The following is a 20,610-nucleotide window of genomic DNA, read 5'->3' on the forward strand; positions in this document are numbered from 1 at the left end:
TGGGCATCTGCCTTCTGATTCTTTTCTGCACTGAATCCAGTGCTTGAATGGATCTCTTGAAATACCCAACTCACCCAATGAAGGAACAGCACTCCAAAAGCTCGTGCTACCAAATAAAGCTGTTGAACTTTAACCTGGTGTCGTGAAACTTCTTACTGTGCCCACCCCAGTCCAATGCCAGCATCTCCACATCATCTCTTGTTTAACAACAATTTGCATCTATACTAGCATCTTTTACATATTAAGACATCCCAAAGTGTTTTACAGGACTACTATCAGACAAAGTGTGACACCAAACCACAGATGGAAATACAAAAGTCTGGTCAAAGTGTTAACTTTAAAGGAACATATTAAAAAAGGAAAGGGAGGTAGAAAGACAGAGATGTTTTAGTGAAGGCATTCTAGAGTTTATGGCATGGTCACTAGTGGGAGAGTGATCCGGGATTTAGAAGAAGCCAGAAGTAGTGAGAGTGTGGAGATCTCAGAAAAATGCAACTTGATGCAATCAAAGAACAAAGAACAACACAGCACGGGAAACAGGCCCTTAGGCCCAATGAGCCCGCGCCACCATTTTAACATTGTGCTTTTCCTCTTCCACCCTTGACCCATGTCTATGTTTATGGCACCCACACTGGAAACCAGATTGGGGGGGAGAATAATTTAGGGACAAATTGTTACATTTGTTACAATTTGTTATTTGTAATCAGCTTAAGAGCACGTCTTTGGGGTGTGGGAGGAAACCAGAGCACCTGGAGGAAACCCACACAACCACGGGCAGAATGCGCAAACTCCCACAGATACTGGCCCAAATCCATGTCTCTGCACAGGAAACAGTGATAGTCACTGAGCTGTTGTGGTGCCCATCCAAGAGGTAATGCTTGATAGACTAACGGGACTGATGGTGGACAAGTCCCCAGGACCGGATGGAATGCATCCCAGGGTTCTGAAGGAAATGGCAGAGGTGATAGTGGATGCCTTAGTGATTATTTACCAAACTTCGCTGGATTCTGGGGAAGTGCTGGAAGATTGGAAAACAGCTAATGTTACACCGCTGTTCAAAAAAGGTAGCAGGCAAAAGGCAGGGAATTATAGGCCGGTTAGTTTAACGTCTGTAGTTGGAAAAATGCTTGAATCCGTCATCAAAGAAGAAATAGCGAGGCACCTAGAAAAGAATGGTTTGATAGAGCAGACGCAGCACGGATTCGTTAAGGGGAAGTTGTGTTTGACAAATTTATTGGATTTCTATGAGGATGTGACTAGTGCGGTAGACAGGGGGGAACCGGTGGATGTGGTGTTTCTCGATTTTCAAAAGGCGTATGATAAGGTGACACACGAAAGATTGCCTCAGAAGGTTAAGGGGCATAGAATTGGGGTAAGGTGTCAGCGTGGATAGAGGATTGGTTACCTAATAGGAGGCAGAGAGTTGGTATCAATGGGTGCTATTCTGATTGGCGATTGGTGACTAGTGGAGTGCCGCGGGGATCGGCGCTGGGGTCTCAGCTATTTACCATTTATATAGATGATCTGGAGGAGGGGGCTGAGTGTAGGGTAACGAAATTTGCTGATGACACAAAGATGAGTGGAAAAGCAAATCGTGCGGAGGGTGTGGAAAGTCTGCAGAAGGATCTGGAAAGGCTGAGCGAGTGGGCGAGGACCTGGCAGATGGAGTACAATGTTAGCAAGTGTGAGGTTATCCACTTTGGCAGGAATAATAGTAGGAGGGATTACTATTTAAAGGGCGAAAAGCTGCAGCATGCTACAGTGCAGAGGGACCTGGGGGTCCTTGTGCATGAGTCGCAAAAACCCAGTCTGCAGGTGCAGCAGGTGATCAAGAAGGCGAATAGGATGCTGGCCTTTATAGCGAGGGGGATAGAATATAAAAGCAGGGAGGTCTTGCTGCAACTGTACAGGGCACTGGTGAGGCCGCAGCTGGAGTACTATGTGCAGTTTTGGTTGCCGCACTTGCGCAAGGATATTTTGGCCTTGGAGGGAGTGCAGAGGAGGTTCACTAGGCTGATACCGGAGATGAGGGGGTTAGACTATGAAGAGAGACTGAATAGACTGGGTCTGTACTCATTGGAGTTTAGAAGGATGAGGGGGGATCTTATAGAGACATATAAGATAATGAAAGGGATGGATAGGGTAGAGGTAGACAGATTCTTCCCGCTCAGAAAGGATTAGAGGGCACAGGCTCAAGATAAGGAGGGGGCAGTTTAGAACAGAGTTGAGGAGGAACTTCTTCACTCAAAGGGTGGTGAATCTCTGGAATTCTCTGCCCGTTGAAGTGGTGGAGGCTACCTCGTTGAATATATTTAAGTCACGGGTAGATAGATTTTTGACAGACAAGGGAATTAAGGGTTATGGGGAGAAAGCGGGAAAGTGGAACTGATCCACTTCAGATCAGCCATGATCTTATTGAATGGCGGGGCAGGCTCGAAGGGCTAGATGGCCTACTCCTGCTCCTATTTCTTATGTTCTTAACAATGCAAAGTACTAGGCTACTCTTGAAACATCCAAGAGCAGCCCATGCACGACCCACCGCATGTATGCCCCTCGTTAGACAAAAAGGTGAACCGTTGCACCTTAATCCTCGATGTGTGATCCATTCAGAGCTCTCTACAATTTGATCATTTTTTTGTCTATAAATCAACTATCTTATCTATTTGGTTCAACATTCTATTCACTTCGCTGATTGTTGCTATTAAATTCTTGAATTTTTTCTTAGCTATTTTCACTCATACATGGACTATATGGGTTCCTTACATGCATGGTACTTTGTATTACTCCTGGTGCTGTAATATCTGCCTCACTTATTATCTTGAGGAGATCACACAGCCTACTCCAGTGCCTGACAAGCAATTCCACTTGTGCAAGCATATACATATGTACACTTGTCCCATCTTGTCATTTCATTTCTACTTACTGACCCAACTTACAGCTGCGAGAGATCAGTACAGGCCTAAACTGCAAGGGCTGAAAATAATGCTAACTGCTAATGCTGACTTGGAGTGCTTACATTTCCTGGCACTGTCAGTACTGCTACCTCTGGAGACAGCAGGGGAAACTGTTTCTGCAGGAGGTGTCAGCAGTTTGAGAGGTAGCAGTGCTAGATTGTTTATTTTACAACATTGCTGCCAAAGTTGAAGTGGATGTCAACCCTATCACCATCGTGCAAAAATGAGCCTTGAGGGTCTAGGTGGAAGAACTACTACTTCCGTCACAGCTACCATTTATTACTGGTACGTGCTGCATGCTTCTATTTATAGGGACACCTGGAATATGTAACACAATGCACTGGACAACAGTTCTTTTATTTTACAAAATTTTGGACAAAAAAACTGAAGCATGTGACCGAATTTCTGAAACAGCAGAAAAGTCTGTGAATAGATTTCTTTAACATCTGTAATAAAAAGACAGAAGTGAAGGCATGTAAGTATTTGTAATAAAGCAGGTGAGGTGAGAGCACAAATAGAAGTGAATGTTGGAGTTTAATGCCAGGGGAATGGAGAATGAAAGTAGGAACATTTTGCGACAGTTGTACAGAGCGTTGTTGAGACCATGGGTGGCATTTTATAGCCTCATTTGTCCCAAAACCTTAAAATCCCACCGAGGTCAACGGACCTTTCCGTGCTCCATCCCTGCCTGCTCCAATTTCTGTAGTGGGAGGGGTGGTAAAATTCCTACCTATATCTGGAGGTACTGCCTACAGTTTTGATCTCCCTATTTAAGAAAGGATGTAAATGTGCTAGAAACAGTTCAGGCGAGCCATACAAAACACCATAGATCTCAGTGGAACCAGAAGATCCTATCAGCGATCTGTCTGCGCTGCTGGTAACCATGGTGCAGGAAGGCTGAAAAATCTTAGCCAAGGGGATCTCCCATTTAAAACTGAGATGAAAAGAATATTTTTCTCTCTGAGGATTGCGAATCTTTGTAACTCTCTTCCTTGGACAGCAATGGAGGCACGGTCAATTAATATTTTAAAGGTGGGGCAGATATACTCTTGACTAACAAGAGAGTCAAAGGATACCACAGGTAGGTGAAATGTGAATCCACAGCTCTGATCTTATTGAACAGCACAGAAGGCTTGAGGGGCAGAATGGTATACTCCTGCTCTGAATTCGCATGTTTGTATATATATTTATATGGTTCATAGTAAAATAGAGGTGCAGTGTATCATGAAAGATTTATATTTTTATAATTTTGTGGTTATGATTTCTGTGTAGTTAAAAAAATGTGTGTGTGCGTATGTGTATGTTTGAGCCACCAGTGCTAATTGAACAGGAGTAGATTACAAGAAAAAGGTTATCTGTGAGGTCTAAGAGATGAAAGTCTAAACTTGTTACATTTGTGCATTTGTAATGACAGAATATGGAGAGATTGAGTTCGAAGTAAATAGGTTAGGTTTAAAATTTGCATTGTGAGATAAGTTGGAAGATTGATTTTTCAGCTGTTGAATTTCAAAAGGGAGTTCAACAGTGACAAGAACATTTGCATCTTATAGGGGTTCCATGAACAAACAGGGGATACTTGGAGAAAGACAACAGAATCTGAAATGAAAGGGGAAAAAGATACTTAAGGAAAGGGATGTTTTCACAATTTAAGAACGGTTTATAATCAATGAGACAGACTTAACTCTGGGGTCTGGCTTGCTCAGCAATGACATCAGCTGTAGCCATAACAAATTTAGGGCTTTGTTTAACTCAGAGAAAGTTATCCCAGTGGGAAAGAAAAACTTCCCAAGAAGGACACATCATCTGACTTACAATCTATATCAATGACCTGGATGTAAGAACCAAAACTATGGCAGCTAATTTTGCCAAGAACCCCAAGATAATAAAATAAGTTGTCAAGAAGAGGTAAAATAATCTACAAAGGGAGACAAATAAGTTAAATGAGTCAGCAAAAGTTTGGCAGATGGAAAATGTGAACTTGTCCACTTCGGCAGGAGGAATAGAAAAGCAGAATACTCATTAAATGGAGACAAATTGCAGAACTCGTGGTACAGAAGGATCTGAGTGAGTTGATACATGAATCACAAAATATTAGTATGCAGGTACAGCAAGTGATTTGGCAGGCAAATGGAATAATATTGGAGTTTAATGCAAGGGGAATGGAATAAAAGTAGGGAAGTTTTACTACAGCTGCACAGGGTCTTGGTGAGACCACATCAGGAATACTGTTTTGGTCTCTTGATCTGGAAAACTGCATTGGAAGTAATTCAGAGAAGGATCACTTAATTCATTCCTGGATGAAATGCTTCTGAAGAAAGGTTGAACAGATTGTGCCTACACCCACAAAAGTTTAGAAGAATGAAAGATAATTCTATTGAAACATATAAGATCCTGAGGGGACTTGATGAGGTGGATACAAGAAAGGGGTTTCCTCTTGAGTGGGAAAGATTAGAACTAGGAGAAACAGTGGGGGATTTCTGCCGCTGTTTTCCATGAGCAGGAATGGGATCATAGAATCCCTACAATGCAGAAGGAGGCCATTTGGAGAATCCAATAGGAATCTCCAAATGGCTTTTACATGGTTGGGATCTCCTGCTTTGATTGTTCCCACCCCACACTGATGACCAATCTCCCATGAAAGGTTGGAAACTGCATTACCATACATTTTAATATCATTAGCGGGCTTCCCCACTCAACTATCGCTCACATTTGGATTACTATCCTCCCACTTCCACCTATGTGACATCATATTGCCAGGGTTTACAACAGCTTTTGACAAATAGCAATCTGACCAATACAATCTGCTGTGGGTGTGCACAGGTAAGTATAGCCCCCTGGGGCACAGGGTCATACTCAGACAGTACCCTGGCAGTGCCATGGGGAGGGATGAGGGTCCCAAGTCTGTGGGGGGGGAACCTTTCTCTTATTTTGATTTTCACGGAATCACAGAATCCCTACAGTGCAGAAGGAGGCCATTTGGCCCATGTAGTCTGTACTGACAACAATCCCACCTTGGCTCCATCCCTGTAATCCCACATATTTACCCATCTAATCCCTTTAATCATGCATCCCAGGACAATAAGGGACAATTTAGCATGGCCAATGCACCTAACCTGCACATCTTTGGACTGTGGAGGAAACTGGAGCGCCCGGAGGAAACCCATGCAGACACGGGGAGAATGTGCAAACTCCATATAGAGAGTGACTCAAGCCGGGAATCGAACCCAGGTCCCTGGAGCTGTGAAGCAGCAGTGCTAACCACTGTGCCACAATGCCGCCCACTTGTTTGGAGCATCGTACCCTTTAAAACCTGAAAGCTGATGTTGCTGGTGGGGACGGCATCTTCAGAATCCACCCTGCCAGCCTGACATGATAGGACCTGCCTCTGGGATTTTTCTTGACCAAGTATCGAGAAATATGGTGGGAAAGCTGGCAGTGGAGCCAGCGGGCTATTTGTCATTTTTCCAGCCTCAGTTGACCCTTAGGGCGGAATTTTACTGGCACGTCCGCCTGAGGTTCGTGCGATCCTGCCCAAGGCCAACAGGGAATGCCTTTCTCCGATCTCACTCGCCCCCAGAATTCGCGAGGGCATGCCAGTAAAATTCAGGCCTTAGACATGAAAACAGAAAATTCCACCCACAGTTGAAGAGGTCGCCCTTTTAAGATGGAAATGAAGAGAACTTTTTTCTCCAGACAGTCATTAGTCTTTGGAATTCTCTTCACCTGACAGCAGTGGAAGATGGATCATTGAATATATTCAAGGTTAATAGACAAGGGAGAAAGGATAATGGGGACAAACAGGAAGATGGAGTTGTGACCACAACCAGATCAGCCATGATCTTGTCAATTAGCGGAGCAGGCTATAAGTGCCAAATAGCCTGCTCCCGTTCCTGACTCCTATGTTCCTAAATGGCAGTGGGAAAACTGGCAATGGGATCAAGGCAGTAAATAGTGTCGCATTCTGTGTGCTAACTTCTCATTCCTGCTCAAAACGGGGACAAAAGTCAGCTTCACAGTTTCTTTAAAACTGAAACTGACAGGACATCTCCCAAAACTGTTATACTGTCATCAGGAATGTTTGGAAGCTCTTTGCATCAAGAGTTGTTTGATTATCTTAGACCTTACTGTCCATCCGCTTGGTGATTTATCAATCTAATGCAGGAACGCATGTTGAGGTATTTCTCCCAGGATAAGATGGACTGGCTAAAGTCAGGTGTTTACATTGTTTTTCAGGTTTCTCTCTGCTTCATTTTGACAGGTAGTTTTGAAATGAGGGACATCAGGTTGCTGGAAGATTTGTCACCATGGCTTATGCAGAATCACAGCATGCCATCTTTTTTATTCAATGGATGTGCTAGCATGCTGGTAAGGCCACAATTTATTGTCTACTTCTAACTGCTTTTGAGACCTGCCTTCTTAAACCACATAATGTAGGTACATCCACAGTGCTGTTAGCGAGGGAATTCCAGATTATTGATGCAGTGACAATGGGAAAAACCGGGATACAGTTCCAAGTAAGGATGATGAGTGGCTTGGAGGAGTGGAATCTGAAGGTGGTGGTGTTTCCAAGCTTCTGTTGGTCTTGTCCTTCTAGATGGTAGGGGCCTTGTATTGTAAAATGTTGTCAAAGGAAGGTTGGCAAGTTGGCATAGTGCAATTTGTAGGTGGTACACACTGCTGCCACTGTGAGCAAGTGGTGTTGAAAATGAATTTTTAAGAAGGTGGATGGTTCCAGATCACATGGGATGCTTTGTTCTGTATTGTGTCAAGATTCTTGAATGTTGCTGGAACTGCACTCAGCCAGGCAAGTGGGGAGTATTCCATCGTGCTGCTGACTGTACCTTGTAGCTGGTGAAAGGCTTTGGGGGGATTCAGGAAGTGAGTTAAATTGTTGGACAATTCACAGGATCTGACCTGCTGTTTTAGTCATGGTATTTACGCAGCTAGTCCAATTCAGTTTCTTGTGGCACCTAGCATGATAATAATGAGGAATTCAACGATGGTGGTTCCACTGACTTCCAAGGGGAGATAGTTAAATTCTTTCTTGCTGGTGATGGTAATTGCCTGGCACTTGCGTGGCAGGAACATTAGTTCCCACTTTTCAGCCCAAGTCTGAATATTGCCTAGTCTTGCTGCTCAGAGGTCTGGAGTGTTTCATTTCTGAGGGGTTACAACTGGTACTGAATACTGTGCAATCAATGGCAAATATCTCCACTTCTGACCCTTTGTTGAAGGAAAACTCACCGATAAAGTGGCTGAAGATGTTTGGGCCTGGGACACAACTCTGATTAACTGCTGCAGCAATTTCTGGCTTTCAACAACCACATCCACCTATCTTTGTGCTTGGTAGGGCTCCAGCCTGTGGATAGTTTTCCACTGATTCCCACTGACTCCAATTTTGCTTGGGCTCCTAGGTATTGTGCTCAGACAAATGTAGTCTTATTGTCAAAGGCAGTCACACTCACCTCACCATTGGAATTCAGCTCTCTGAAGCTGAAAAATCCACGTTTGGACCAAGGCTGTAATGAGCCTTGGGACTGAGTGAACTTGGACGAACCAGTTCTATGCCTCGTTTTAACGTGTTGCTGTACAGCTTCTTCTACCCAGGCCACATAGACTTGCGGCTTTTACCTTGCAGGGGAACACTTGCTTCAGAAGTCTGTCGGATGACATCTAAATGTTGTGGTTGCAGCAATGAGGTATGCTTCACTGAACATCACTTGAATACATTTGAGAGGCCCCCGATAGGACTTAGTATGGTGATGACATTTCATCAATTAAAGGCTTACAATGAGATAATGTTATGTATCATGTTTCATGGCCACCGCAAAACCAGCAGCCTTTGAAACGCTCTTCACTATAATATGAATCTCGGCATTCCTTGCTTCTTAAGACATTACAAAATCTGGCTTTTTAAAGGACTACAGAGTTTAGAGAAGCAAAACCTGGGATATCTAAGCATCAAAAAACATGGAATGATAAACAGCTACATGGCCTGTCAAATCTGCTTCTTCAGTAATCACAACACAATGAAGATTTATGGTACTGAGGCAGAGCATGTCGCCCACTGGTCTATGCTGACTCTTTGTTACAGCAATTCAAAATTTATCTACTGCCTATTGAACTGTATGGGCTAAAAATTGGTTCATTTTGAATTGTTAGTGATGTTGTGAGACATCAATAAATCCATTGGGAAACTCCTGAGCGCACATGGGAATATCCTTCCCAGCATAGGATGCAGTGCAAGCCACGAAGGAAGCAACTAGAGGAATAACGTTCCCCACTTGGACAGCCTCCAAATTTGTACCAAGTTTACAACAACGACTTGACCTGGATGGCATCCTTAACAAAGTAAAACTTCCCAAGGCTATCAAAATGCTATCAAACTGTAAAAGATATGTCAGGTCGAAATGGTAAATTTTAAGGAGCAGCTTGCAAGAGGAAGGAGGGATCGGGTGGTGCCTGGAGGGAACTCAAGAGGTTAGGACATTGACAGCTAAAGTTATGGCTGTCAATGGTGAAGCAATTAAAATTGGTGATGCATGAGAGATCAGAATTGGAGGAACACAAACACTTTAGAGGGTTGTAGGACTGGGAGAGGGAAAGGAGGGATTTGAAAACAAGGATGTGAGTTTTGAAACTGAGGCGTTGCTAAACAGGAATGCCAATACAGGTTGGCAAGCTCAGCAGTGTTAGATTATAGAAGCATTGAATCTACGGTGCAGATGGCTGTTTGGTCCATTGAGTCTACACCAACAACAATCCCACTGAGGCCCTATTCTGGTAACCCTACATATTTATAGTCCTAATCCTCCTGACACTAAGGGGCAACTTAGCATGGCCAATCAACCTAACCTGCAAATCTTTGGGCTGTGGGAGGAAACCAGAGCACCCAGAGGGAATTCACGCAGTCAAGGGGAAAATTCACACAGACCTGAGGCCAGAATTGAACTTGGGTCCCTGGCACTATGAGACAGCAATGTTAACCACTGTGCCGCACCTAATGACTGCAATTTGGAGAGACTTAGAACATAGAAAGCTTGATTGTTTTGGATGATCTCAGGTTCATTCGAGTTTAAATGTGGGAGGTCAGCCAGGAGTCTAGTAAATTGTAAAGTTCAGAGGTAAGTAAAAAGTAAAGTCACCATAGTCCCAGATGGCCATAGGCTGCTCTCCCCTTTGACAGAGAGATCTGACTGGTGGCGATTTAACCCGAGGATCACCATAAGCGAGGTTGAGAAAGTGGGTCTTCATAAATAACCACAGCAGGAATGGGAATTGAACATACACTGTTAGCACCATTGTCCATCACAAACCAGCTGACCAGCCAAGTGAGCTAAACCGACCCTCAAAGGAAACGTTCTCCCCATTGGGGAATTGAACTTGTCTCTCGTAAGACATACAGGGATACTAGCTACTATTTTATGGAGGAACTTCATTCAAAGATGACAAAATTCAGAGCTACCAAAGGAATGGATGTGGCTTTCAGTGAGAGGCGGCCCAAGGCAGGGACATACAATGAGGCCATGGGCAAGCTAAGCTTTCATGTGTTCTACCCAACAAGTTTCTCCTGTGGAACTGTTCTTCATTAATGCTCTGTGAGCCCAAAAGTAATAACTTTGCTCCAGAGTATGCTTCAATCCTCACATCGCCACTATTCAATCCTGCCCATCTCAACACAAACATTCCCTACTCTTCCATTGGCAACTGACTTTAAATTAAGCGGTGAATACACGGTGTGTTGATCCTCATTACTGCGAACATAGCAAAGAAATTAGTTTAAACATGGGTTACACCACATAAGGAATGCAGTTGACAATTTCAACTCAAAAATATTTCAAAACCAAACAAAATAAAGTGCTCCTAAACTTTTGTTTGCATTGAGTTCGAAAACAGCTGGATACAAGTTGCGGCTTCAGTGACATGGAGGAAGCAAGTTAGCAATGTCCTGTGATCTCAGGCCAAAGACAGAAACATCGGCGCGGTTTGCTCAGCAGCTCACTAATCTGAGCGCTCAGTTTTGTTCGTAATAGCCAAGAGCTACAGTAACAAACACAGGCCTGCTTTTATATAAAGTTCAAAAAAAAGTGTCTCAAATGAGATGTATCATTTGCTGTGATGTGATAAATGTGCTTTCACTTGCTCATCCTAAATGTTGTTTCACATTACTCCACAGAGAGTTAAAGCATTCTCTGGTCTTAAGATAGTTCTCACTAACTGCAAGTCAAAAAATATTTAGAAATGAATGCTTTCATGCCAATTTAATTTGTTTATGACAGTGGCCTTGATGAACAATCCAGATCTTTATGATGCGTGTGGAATGTAGTCTACCTCATTTCTGGGGCAAAACAGTCTTCTGCAATAATTGAAGCTGCTGGGAACTCAGAGGTTAAGGTTTGACCAGTCAGCAGATGGTGAAACTGAACATTGTGACTGATATTTTGAGGTTGAAATAAATACATGTTTTTAAGGCTTCCAAAGCTTTCAAAACCTTTGAAGTCTGTAACTGGAATTTTCCAGCCGTTCACGTCAGCAGGAATTTCTGGAGAAATTCAGCCTTAGTCTGTTCCTCCATTCTCGCTAATTGCTTCTGCTGTCCTTGTACCACATGGTGTCACCAACCAGATGCAGCTAGCCACTACCCTAGCATGTATCACAAGCTAACACCAAGGGAAAACTTTAAGCATAAAGATTCTCACAACCTGTCTGCAGCCGATATCCAAAGTGAGCTGTCAATTACCTTTAGTTAATCAATTAGCAGTTTTAATTTCTACAATAAACATTGGGAGGAAATGGAGTTTTAATGGCACGTTTTTCTTGGAAGTAAGTAAAGAAAAGGCGAACTTTACCATTCCAGATGATTTTCTACAAATGCTGACATTGGACTGATCTGCACCGTGTATGTGTCGTTGGCTGAATACTCAAACAAACCATAGTAGGGGTTGAAAAGTTCTTGCGACAAGAGGAAGAAAAATTCTCTTGATGGTCCACTGTAATCCAGTCTGCAGAAGAACCATACAACAAAATTAAACTATAATATAGAAGGAAGAAACACATTGCCGTTCACATTCAATGCATTTAAATGTTAAGCTTCAAGCTCGGTTTTTTTTTCATTTATTTTTAATGCTAGTCAGTGTCTGATTGAGTCATGCACCCTTAACCACAATTACTGAAGACAATCCTTATTTTGTTATTGAAGTCCTCAATGCAAACAGGACAATCTTAATTAAGTGATTCAGTTGCCCCATCTATCACCCTCCAATTTACCCCCTGCCTTAGTAAGCACTGACTCAAAATTGGGTATAGTTCCATTGCCAACACTTCATATCTTGCCCAAGTGACAAATCTTCATGCGTGAGCTTAGACCTTCAAATGAGTGGAATTTCTGACCCTATGGAGTGTCACAGCTCTTTTCTGATGTTTAATGTCCAAACTGAATGCAATATTCCAGCTGTGGTCTAAACAAGGCTCTGCATGACATCCCCATTTTAGAATTTTAACCCCTTTGAAATGAAGCCAACATTACATTTCTCTTTTTGATTACTTTCTGTATCTCTGTACAAGATGTTAATGATACTTGTACATGGACACCTGAATTGCTTTGTCATTATACTCATTCTGATTTGTCTCACTCAGAGCCAAAGCAGATTACCTTAAATTTCTCCACGTCAAACTACAATTGACAGTCTATCTCCCTTTATAATTTCCTTCTCCTACCAATATTTCCTAGTTTGGTGTCATCTGCAAAATTGGATAAACAATTCCCTATTCTTTCTAATTTCTGGTGAAAATCCCAATCCAGATCACTGGGGAACAGCACTTCTTACGTCACGCCAACCACACATCACAATGTTACCTCAAACATATTTTGCTAATTATCTTTTGTGATACTTTACCAAAAGTCTTCTGGGATTCCATGCAAACTACATACATGGATTTTCCTCTATCTACCATGCATTCATCACTTCGCAAATTCAATTGATTAGTCAGAATTAACCTAAATGTTACACACCTATGCCAACTCTTCTTGGTCAACTGATCAAGTCCAAGTGCTCAGTTATTCTGCCTGGAGGATATCATGCCCATGGAATTTGTTAACTGCTTTTCAAATGGCTGGGAAGAGACCTCACAATAGCAATGTGGCATTCTGTCCGAATGGGAAGTCGGCTGCCTGATGTAGTCACTAAGATTAGTAACTCACATACTGCAAATTTGCTGGAGTGATGCTGAATTCTACTTCATGGGATATTGTGCTACAAGCTACCATTTTGTCAGCTTGCTATTTGCCCCTACCAAAATGCAGAATTTATTTTTCCCACAGGGCTCCAACTGGCTTATTGCTTTGAAAATGCTGGCTTGTTGTCAACTGTGAGCACAAGAGGATTGTGGTGAGCTTTTAACTCTTACAAAATCTATCAACTCAAACAGAGGTCAGATCAAATTCTCTGGGCTGGATTTTCATCTGCTTGTAGAAATGGGAATAGGGTTGGGAAAGCTAATACCATGAAATTATTCACTGTAACAATGAATTTTTGCTCTCTTCCTCACTTTGTGCTATTTTTGTGCTGGCTTTTCATGGCCACAATCCCATGCGTACCTCTTCTGGGGTTGGGATTGCTAGTGGCAGTCTTGTAGAAAGTTTGAACTTCCTCCCATTACTCCTCTGCTATTTTCATGTGTTGATGCAGGTTTTGTAAGCCCTAAAAATGTCAGTCTCATTGGAGGAAAGTCTACTGTGGAGTCGCAAACATTCTGAGAGGTAGGTTTAAAAAGCTTTGGCAACTATTAGGTACTATATTATAGACTTGATGTGTTAACTTCAGTGATTCATCATAAGGCTCTGTACTACAATGGTAAGTTAACCATTACCTTGGCTAGCATTGTTTAAGTGATAAGATGCATTAGAGTACTTTTCTCATTTGAGAAAGTATCATAATACTTTCAAAACTGCAAAAAAGATGTGCTGGGAAAATCCCCATCATCTTTTGAATTATGCTTTAAATGAGAGCAGATCATCAGTTTTGAAAACTAATGCTCTGATGTTGAAAGTAAAAATAAATCTTAGCATTTGCTGCACTCCATTGATTGACAGGCAATCTGCTTTGAAACAGAAATGAAACACCGCTTGCAATTTAAAATAAATGCTTTTAAGATTTAATAGTCTCCATTGTTTATACTATACAAGGTTTGTTCTTACAGCTAGGTCTATTATGAATACTATGCTAAGTTTCAAAACATCTAGCACCACTTACCTCATCAGGGGGCTTTGTTCACACTTTAACTGACAGTTTTAAGAATTTAATAGAGGATTAACTGTCTTGGATAAGTGGATAAATGTTTTTACAATAGATTGACTACTCACTGGGGTTTATATTTTTGGATGGATTTCATGGAGGAGAGTTTTTTTCAGTATTATTGAATGGCAGTTCTATGAGACTGTTCAAAGTTCATTTTTCTTTTGCCCATAGTGGGTATTGGGTGAGTGGCTATGGAGAATGCATGGGAAGATGCATGGTGGATGGGTGAAGTTTAGGAGACTTAAGAACAACGTTGGGAATTGGGCCAAGAAGTGAGGTGGGCTTTTTAGCTGCCTCTCTATCCACATTCCTCCCATACCACATTTTGGCTTGTTAAGCCTGAAATCTCTGTTTCTATGCCTCCCAGAGACACAAACATGGACGGGCTGTGGTTCCAAAGTTGTCTTAGGTTTTGGAAGTCAGCAACAGGCCCGACTTGCCTTTCTCAGGCTCGAACCAAAAATCTGGGCCTCTATTTCTAAATAAAATGAGTAAGTTCAATTATAATTTCATTGTTGTTTATGCTAATGTCACTCTGGGCAGCACGGTGGCACAGAGGTTAGCACAGTTGCCTCACAGCACCAGGAACCCGGGTTTGATTCCCGGTTCAGGTCACTGTCTGTGTGGAGTCTGCATCTTCTCCCCATGTCTGTGTGGGTTTTCTCTGGGTGTTCTGGTTTCCTTCCACAGTCCAAAAGACCTGCTGGTTAGGTGCATTGACCATGCTGAGTTCTCCCTCAGTATACCCGAACAGGCGCCAGAGTATGGCAACTAGGGGATTTTCACAGTAACTTCATTGCAGTATTAATGCAAGCCTATTTGTGACACTAATCAGTAAACTTTAAAATTAAACTTAAAACAGTCATGTTTTGAACAGGTTCAGTAATATGTTCCAAATGGTGTGCTCCTCACTGATATTTGTTCATCAAATGAAACAGTTTAATAATTATTGTTCATAACTATTTTTCTTCTCCTAAATCTGAAAAGGATCTGACTTGATTAATTTTATGATTTCTACTTTTATTATTAAAAAGTATACCAGGGACAACAAATTTTAATTAATGGCAACATACAGGGTGAAATGCCCTGGAGGGTTGAGAAGGAGGTGGTGATCTTAATGCTGGGGAATTTAAGAGCCTTAATAGAGGCATGGATGGGCTTCATGTCCAAAGCCCTGTCCACCCACCCTAAAACTGCACCCATGTTTAGGTGGGCAGGATGCTGGAGGGAATCCCATCCATGCTTATTTATGCTTTCCCCACTCCTCTGCCTTGGAACCTGCCAAGGGGAGGAATGTAAATTCTGGTCATGGTGATTATCCTAGTTTTAAGCAATCTGGGAATAGAAGCCACCCAGTGATGTGAAGCAAAAGTCTGGCTATAGAATTAATTGGCTATGAATTAGGTTACATAGAAACATAAAGGTTCTGGGACCTAAGAAATGCAGAGAAAGGATTGAATAATGTTGACAGCAAAGCTAGTAGATCTGTTTGATTAAAAAAAAAGGAAGATCTTTCCAGAATGTGTTGAACTCAAGTGATTAACAGGACATTTGACAAAGGATCATCTGGACTCAAAATGTCAGCTCTTTTCTCTCCTTACAGATGCTGCCAGATCTGCAGAGATTTTCCAGCATTTTCTCTTTTGGTCTTGATAGAAGAGATTGTACAGGGTCTAAAGAAGATGTCAGCTTGATGGAACAAATGACTTTTCTTCCTACATAGGAATCTTAAATGGAATTTAACATCTTAAATGGTATTTTGACATATAATCAAAATCTGACAAAAAAAAATGCAGGAAGTTCTTCCTAATCAACCGCTCATGCGGAGCAAAACCTTGTCTGATTTCTAAAATACTGTTATGTATGGCAACAAACTCAATAGCACAAGCTGCATCTGGTTTCTGCTTTCTATCCAAGATTCACTTTCAGCGATCTTAAATCCCTCTGACACCTTTGCTATCACATCCAACATTAAGTCAAAATGATTCACACTTTTGCAGATATAGCAAGATGTTTTTGTCTACTGTCTGGCCTACAGCTGATATTTTCCATCAGGTTTTACAAAAGACACACATATACTGCCTCGTGTCACGTCTCAGAAACATCTCAATGTGCCTCTACAAGCCAAATATTTTTGAAGTGCAACGACAGTTGTTATTTGAATAAATGTAATGGCCATTTCCATACATCATATTAAACGGACTGTACTGATTTTGGTGAATAACAGTTTACCACAGTCTTATTCAATTCATTTGGAATATTGCCTTAACAGTAGTTGGCAATAACATAATAGTGTGTGCAAGAATCTTATATAAATATTTCAAACATAACTGTCATCTCAATGATGATTACAATATGCAGTTGAATGCAGTTAGACACACATTTTACGGTAACATAATTCTGAGGTAGGCACAAAATTTCACTTTGTCAAACCACATAACATTTTTTTCATTTGGGATATCTAATTCAACCACATCACTTAAATGCAATTTAAGTATAAAATAGCCCATCAATCTTCTATAACATACACTGCATTTTGTAAAACAAATAATTCCAGTTCTTTTGCCTGTTATTCTATCTGCTGTTCACTCTTAGTGTACAGAAGTTCTTGATATCAGTCCTAAATTTACCATTACTAGTTTGAAACTGTGTCCTCTTGCAATTGCTCCCATTTGGCCCATATCCCTCTTTACCCATCGTACCCATGTAACTATCTAAATGTTTTTTAAAAGATTAAACTGTACACACCTCTACTACTATCTCTGGCAGCTTGTTCCAGACACTCACCACCCTCTGTGTGAAAAAATTGCTCCTCTGGACACTTTTGTATCTCTCCCCTCTTACCTTAAACTTATGCCTTCTAGTTTTAGACTCCCTTACCTTTGGGAAAAGATATTGACTATCTACCTTGTCTATGCCCCTCAAAGTCATCCCTCAGCCTCCTACGCTCCAGAGAGAAAAGTCCCAATCTATTCAGCCTCTCCTTATAACTCAATCCATCAAGTCCTGGTAGCTTCCTAGTAAATATTTTCTGTACTCTTTCTAGTTTAGTAATATCCTTTCTATAATAAGGTGACCAGAATTGCACACAGTATTCCAAGTGTGGCCTTACCAATGACTTGTACAACTTCAACAAGTCATCCTAACTCTTGTTTTCAATGTTCTGACCAATGAAACCAAACATGCCACATACCTTCTTCACCATTCTGTCCACTTGTGACTCCACTTTGAAGGAGCTATGAACGTATAGCCCTAGATCTCTTTGTTCTGTAACTCTCCCCAACGCCCTACCATTAACTGAGTAAGTCCTGTCCTGGTTCAAGCTACCAAAATGCATCACCTCACATTTGTCTAAATTAAACTCCATCTGCCATTCGTCAGCCCACTGGCCCAATTTATCAAGATCCCATTGCAATTGGAGGTAACTTTCTTCACTGTCCACTATGCCACCAATCGTGGTGTCATCTGTAAACTTACTAACCATGCCACCTATATTCTCATCCAAATCGTTAATACAAAGTCTTAATTAATACAAGTCTTTCCTTATTGTAGGAACCCCAGACACTTAGTTCAGCCTTCCATTCTTCTCTGAACTTTCTGCAGCACCTGAATAACTCCCTTGTGTCTCAATAACCAGCACTCAGTGTAGCATTCAACATAAGATCTGATCACAGTATGACAGAATATGATCAATACCTCTTCTGACTTGCATCCTATTCTCTTAGCAATGAAGTTCAACATCCTTTTGACTTTGTTAATAGCTGCTCTTCATTGGTTGGACATGATTAGCGTCGAGTCAACTACGACTCCTGATCCCTTTCAATTTTGTACTTAGTTATTTCACGAGGATATGTGCTTTGCCTACTTTTTCCTGCTTTGCAGGGCTATGTTACACTTGACTGAATTTAGTCCAGCAAAAGTTATAATTTTGGAGCTGCCTCTTCCAATCCCCACTGCCATTTACTTTGTCATTAACTGAAAACTTGAATACTTTGCATTGGATTTCTGAATAAAGGTCATTTGTGTAAATTAGAAATATTCATGATCACAGCACTGAGCCCTAAGGTATCCCATTCAGTGCCACCCCCACACTACTATGACTCCTCAACCATAATTCACTGCTTTTAACCCCTTCAGCTATTCCCAAGGTTTATGTTGAATCCAGCTTTGAGTATAACTAATAGCTTTTCATGTGGAACTTTGTTTTACTAAACTGATTCACATAGGAGCATTACATGTTGGAACTCCCAGTGCTATATATCTGCCACATTTACAATGTACCAGCAGCAACGTTAAATAATGCACAGGTACAGTTTCTGGAAATTGCAAATACGTCGTGCTTTTCTTGTCAGCGAATAATCATGGGCAGCTCAGAAATGTCAATGTGGGTCAACAAATAGGAAACAATACCGGAAGTCTGGACATTCAGCTCACCTGAAGTCTGCAGAAATGACAGGCTACACTAGCTGCAGATAAAAAGGCATAGATCATCTCTTGCCATCTGCATAGAAGAATGGGCACTAAAGTCTGTGACTGGTGCTGGTGTGGTAATGTAAAGAAGATATAAAATGCGCTGTCCTGAAATCCTATGGCATATCATCCTGCTATTGAACTAAGGCTGTGCATGCCAGTGTCCTCCTGTGCTGAGCCGGCCAGAGTTAGTCATAGTTTGTCGAACTTAGGCATGGTGGGACAAATGCCACTACAAGCATGTGTTTGTTCTAAATGGCTGGCATCTTTAGTGCTTGCCCTCTTAGGGTAGTTTACCCAGATGTCTTCCAGAATCTGTCAGCCCTCAGATTAAGCAAAGGGTTTGGCTCTTCTTAAATAAGCTGTTTCTTTGGTAGTCCAGGTTAATTCATTGGATCCCACCACTGTTGCTCATATAGGATCTGGTAAACTTCAGCATACAGACCTCCAGAAATATGTTGGATGCTAACTCAACCAGAATTCTCGACATAGGGAGTCCCCAATATTGACTCAACTCCCTTCAATTTCACCCCTTATGAGGACTTTCTATTGCCCCAATACAACTAGGTCACCAATATTTTTCAGCTGGGTTGGATGAAGAAGTGTGGGATGTGAGGCACATCATGCATGTTGTGCTTTCTCAGTGGAGTTACAAGAACCAAATAATTCTGGTAAAATTCCAGGCCCAGTATCTCGAGCAAGGTTAAAGCTCTCTGTTTGATAAAAAAAAGATAGATTAAAAAAGTCACTTGGAACAAAATTTTATGGAACATGAATGTGGCCAATCTTTAATACATGAGAGGGAATGACTAAAAATCTGCTGATATTAAGAGAATGCAGGATTGAAACTGCATGCCTGTGGATTTGCCTGGGATTTGTCATATAATGAATGGCTTTATAAAATACATAAGCTATTTAGAGCTGTTCAAGAACTTCTTGTTATTTGATCAATCATACTGTACACTGATCCTGCACAAAATGTGCTGTGCACAATGCGTATTAGTTATAATAAGGCCTAGGGTGATAACTTAGTGGGAATTTGCAACATTTAGCAGGACTCTAACGAACTAATCAGTCTAAGGAACACTTTGCGAAAGAGCTTTAATGATTAAAGTTAGCTTTTCTATGAAGGTTATTTTGATAGCTGACCACAGCTTTCCCTAAGTAATTGTTAATGAGAGAATCAGTCAGCATTGTTGATATATTGCAAGAGGTGGGGGCGAGGGGGACTGAACAACATTCAATCAACATCAAGCTCATGGAGAAACTTCATACCCTTCTTCGCCAACGAACGTGACATACAACTTGTTTCGTTGCAGGTCTTTGCGTGAATAGGCCATAACCTGATTGAAGGTGCCTTCCAGTAAGTGGTCCCGGCGTATAATTAATCTGCCAAGGAGAGAGCAGAGTTAGAGTGACACAATAAAGGCAGCTGTGTGGGCTCCAGAGCTGCCAGCAGGACTTTTACAGCAGGGAACTTTTTTTCCGTAATTGAAAGCACATGTAAGCTATATATAGGAAGTCCCAAATTATTTTTCTTGGAGAATACAAGTACATTTTTGATTTCAGTTATTCACTTACTAACAAGCCTCTTAAATGGGCTTTACCTCCACATGAATCTGTTTTGCTTTGAAAACAAGCAACTTATTTTGTTTGAAAATATTGGTCTAAACCACAGTGAAATGCGTCACTCTGCCATCAGCTGTGATACCACGTGATTCTTTTTTCTATCTGAATGAATTCCTTTTTGAGGAAGAAAGCATCTGCCTTCTTTTCACATCTTATCATCCTCTCGGGATGTACAACCAATGGATTAAATTGCGGGCATTCATGTGTTCAGTCCATAGGTTAGATCTAACAAATTTGTACTCTTGCCACTAAGCTTGTGT

The 20,610-nt window shown here is 41.5% G+C and overlaps 1 protein-coding gene across 3 annotated transcripts in view; it reads right to left on the bottom strand.

The window, feature by feature from the left end:
- LOC145356680 (E3 ubiquitin-protein ligase HECW1-like) overlaps window positions 1–20,610 on the bottom strand; it is a 434,978-nt gene that overhangs the window by 59,258 nt on the left and 355,110 nt on the right. For all 3 annotated transcript variants that reach the window (XM_080209562.1, XM_080209572.1, XM_080209579.1), the window contains 2 exons: window positions 19,997–20,110; window positions 11,804–11,956 (listed from right to left, as the gene is read on the bottom strand). In XM_080209562.1, coding sequence (XP_080065688.1) covers window positions 11,804–11,956; window positions 19,997–20,110 — 267 coding nt within the window. The remainder of the gene's footprint in view (window positions 1–11,803; window positions 11,957–19,996; window positions 20,111–20,610) is intronic.

Source organism: Carcharhinus amblyrhynchos, chromosome 2 (assembly GCF_965287045.1).
Source record: "Carcharhinus amblyrhynchos chromosome 2, sCarAmb.v2.hapA, whole genome shotgun sequence".
In the NCBI taxonomy this organism is placed as follows: domain Eukaryota; kingdom Metazoa; phylum Chordata; class Chondrichthyes; order Carcharhiniformes; family Carcharhinidae; genus Carcharhinus; species Carcharhinus amblyrhynchos.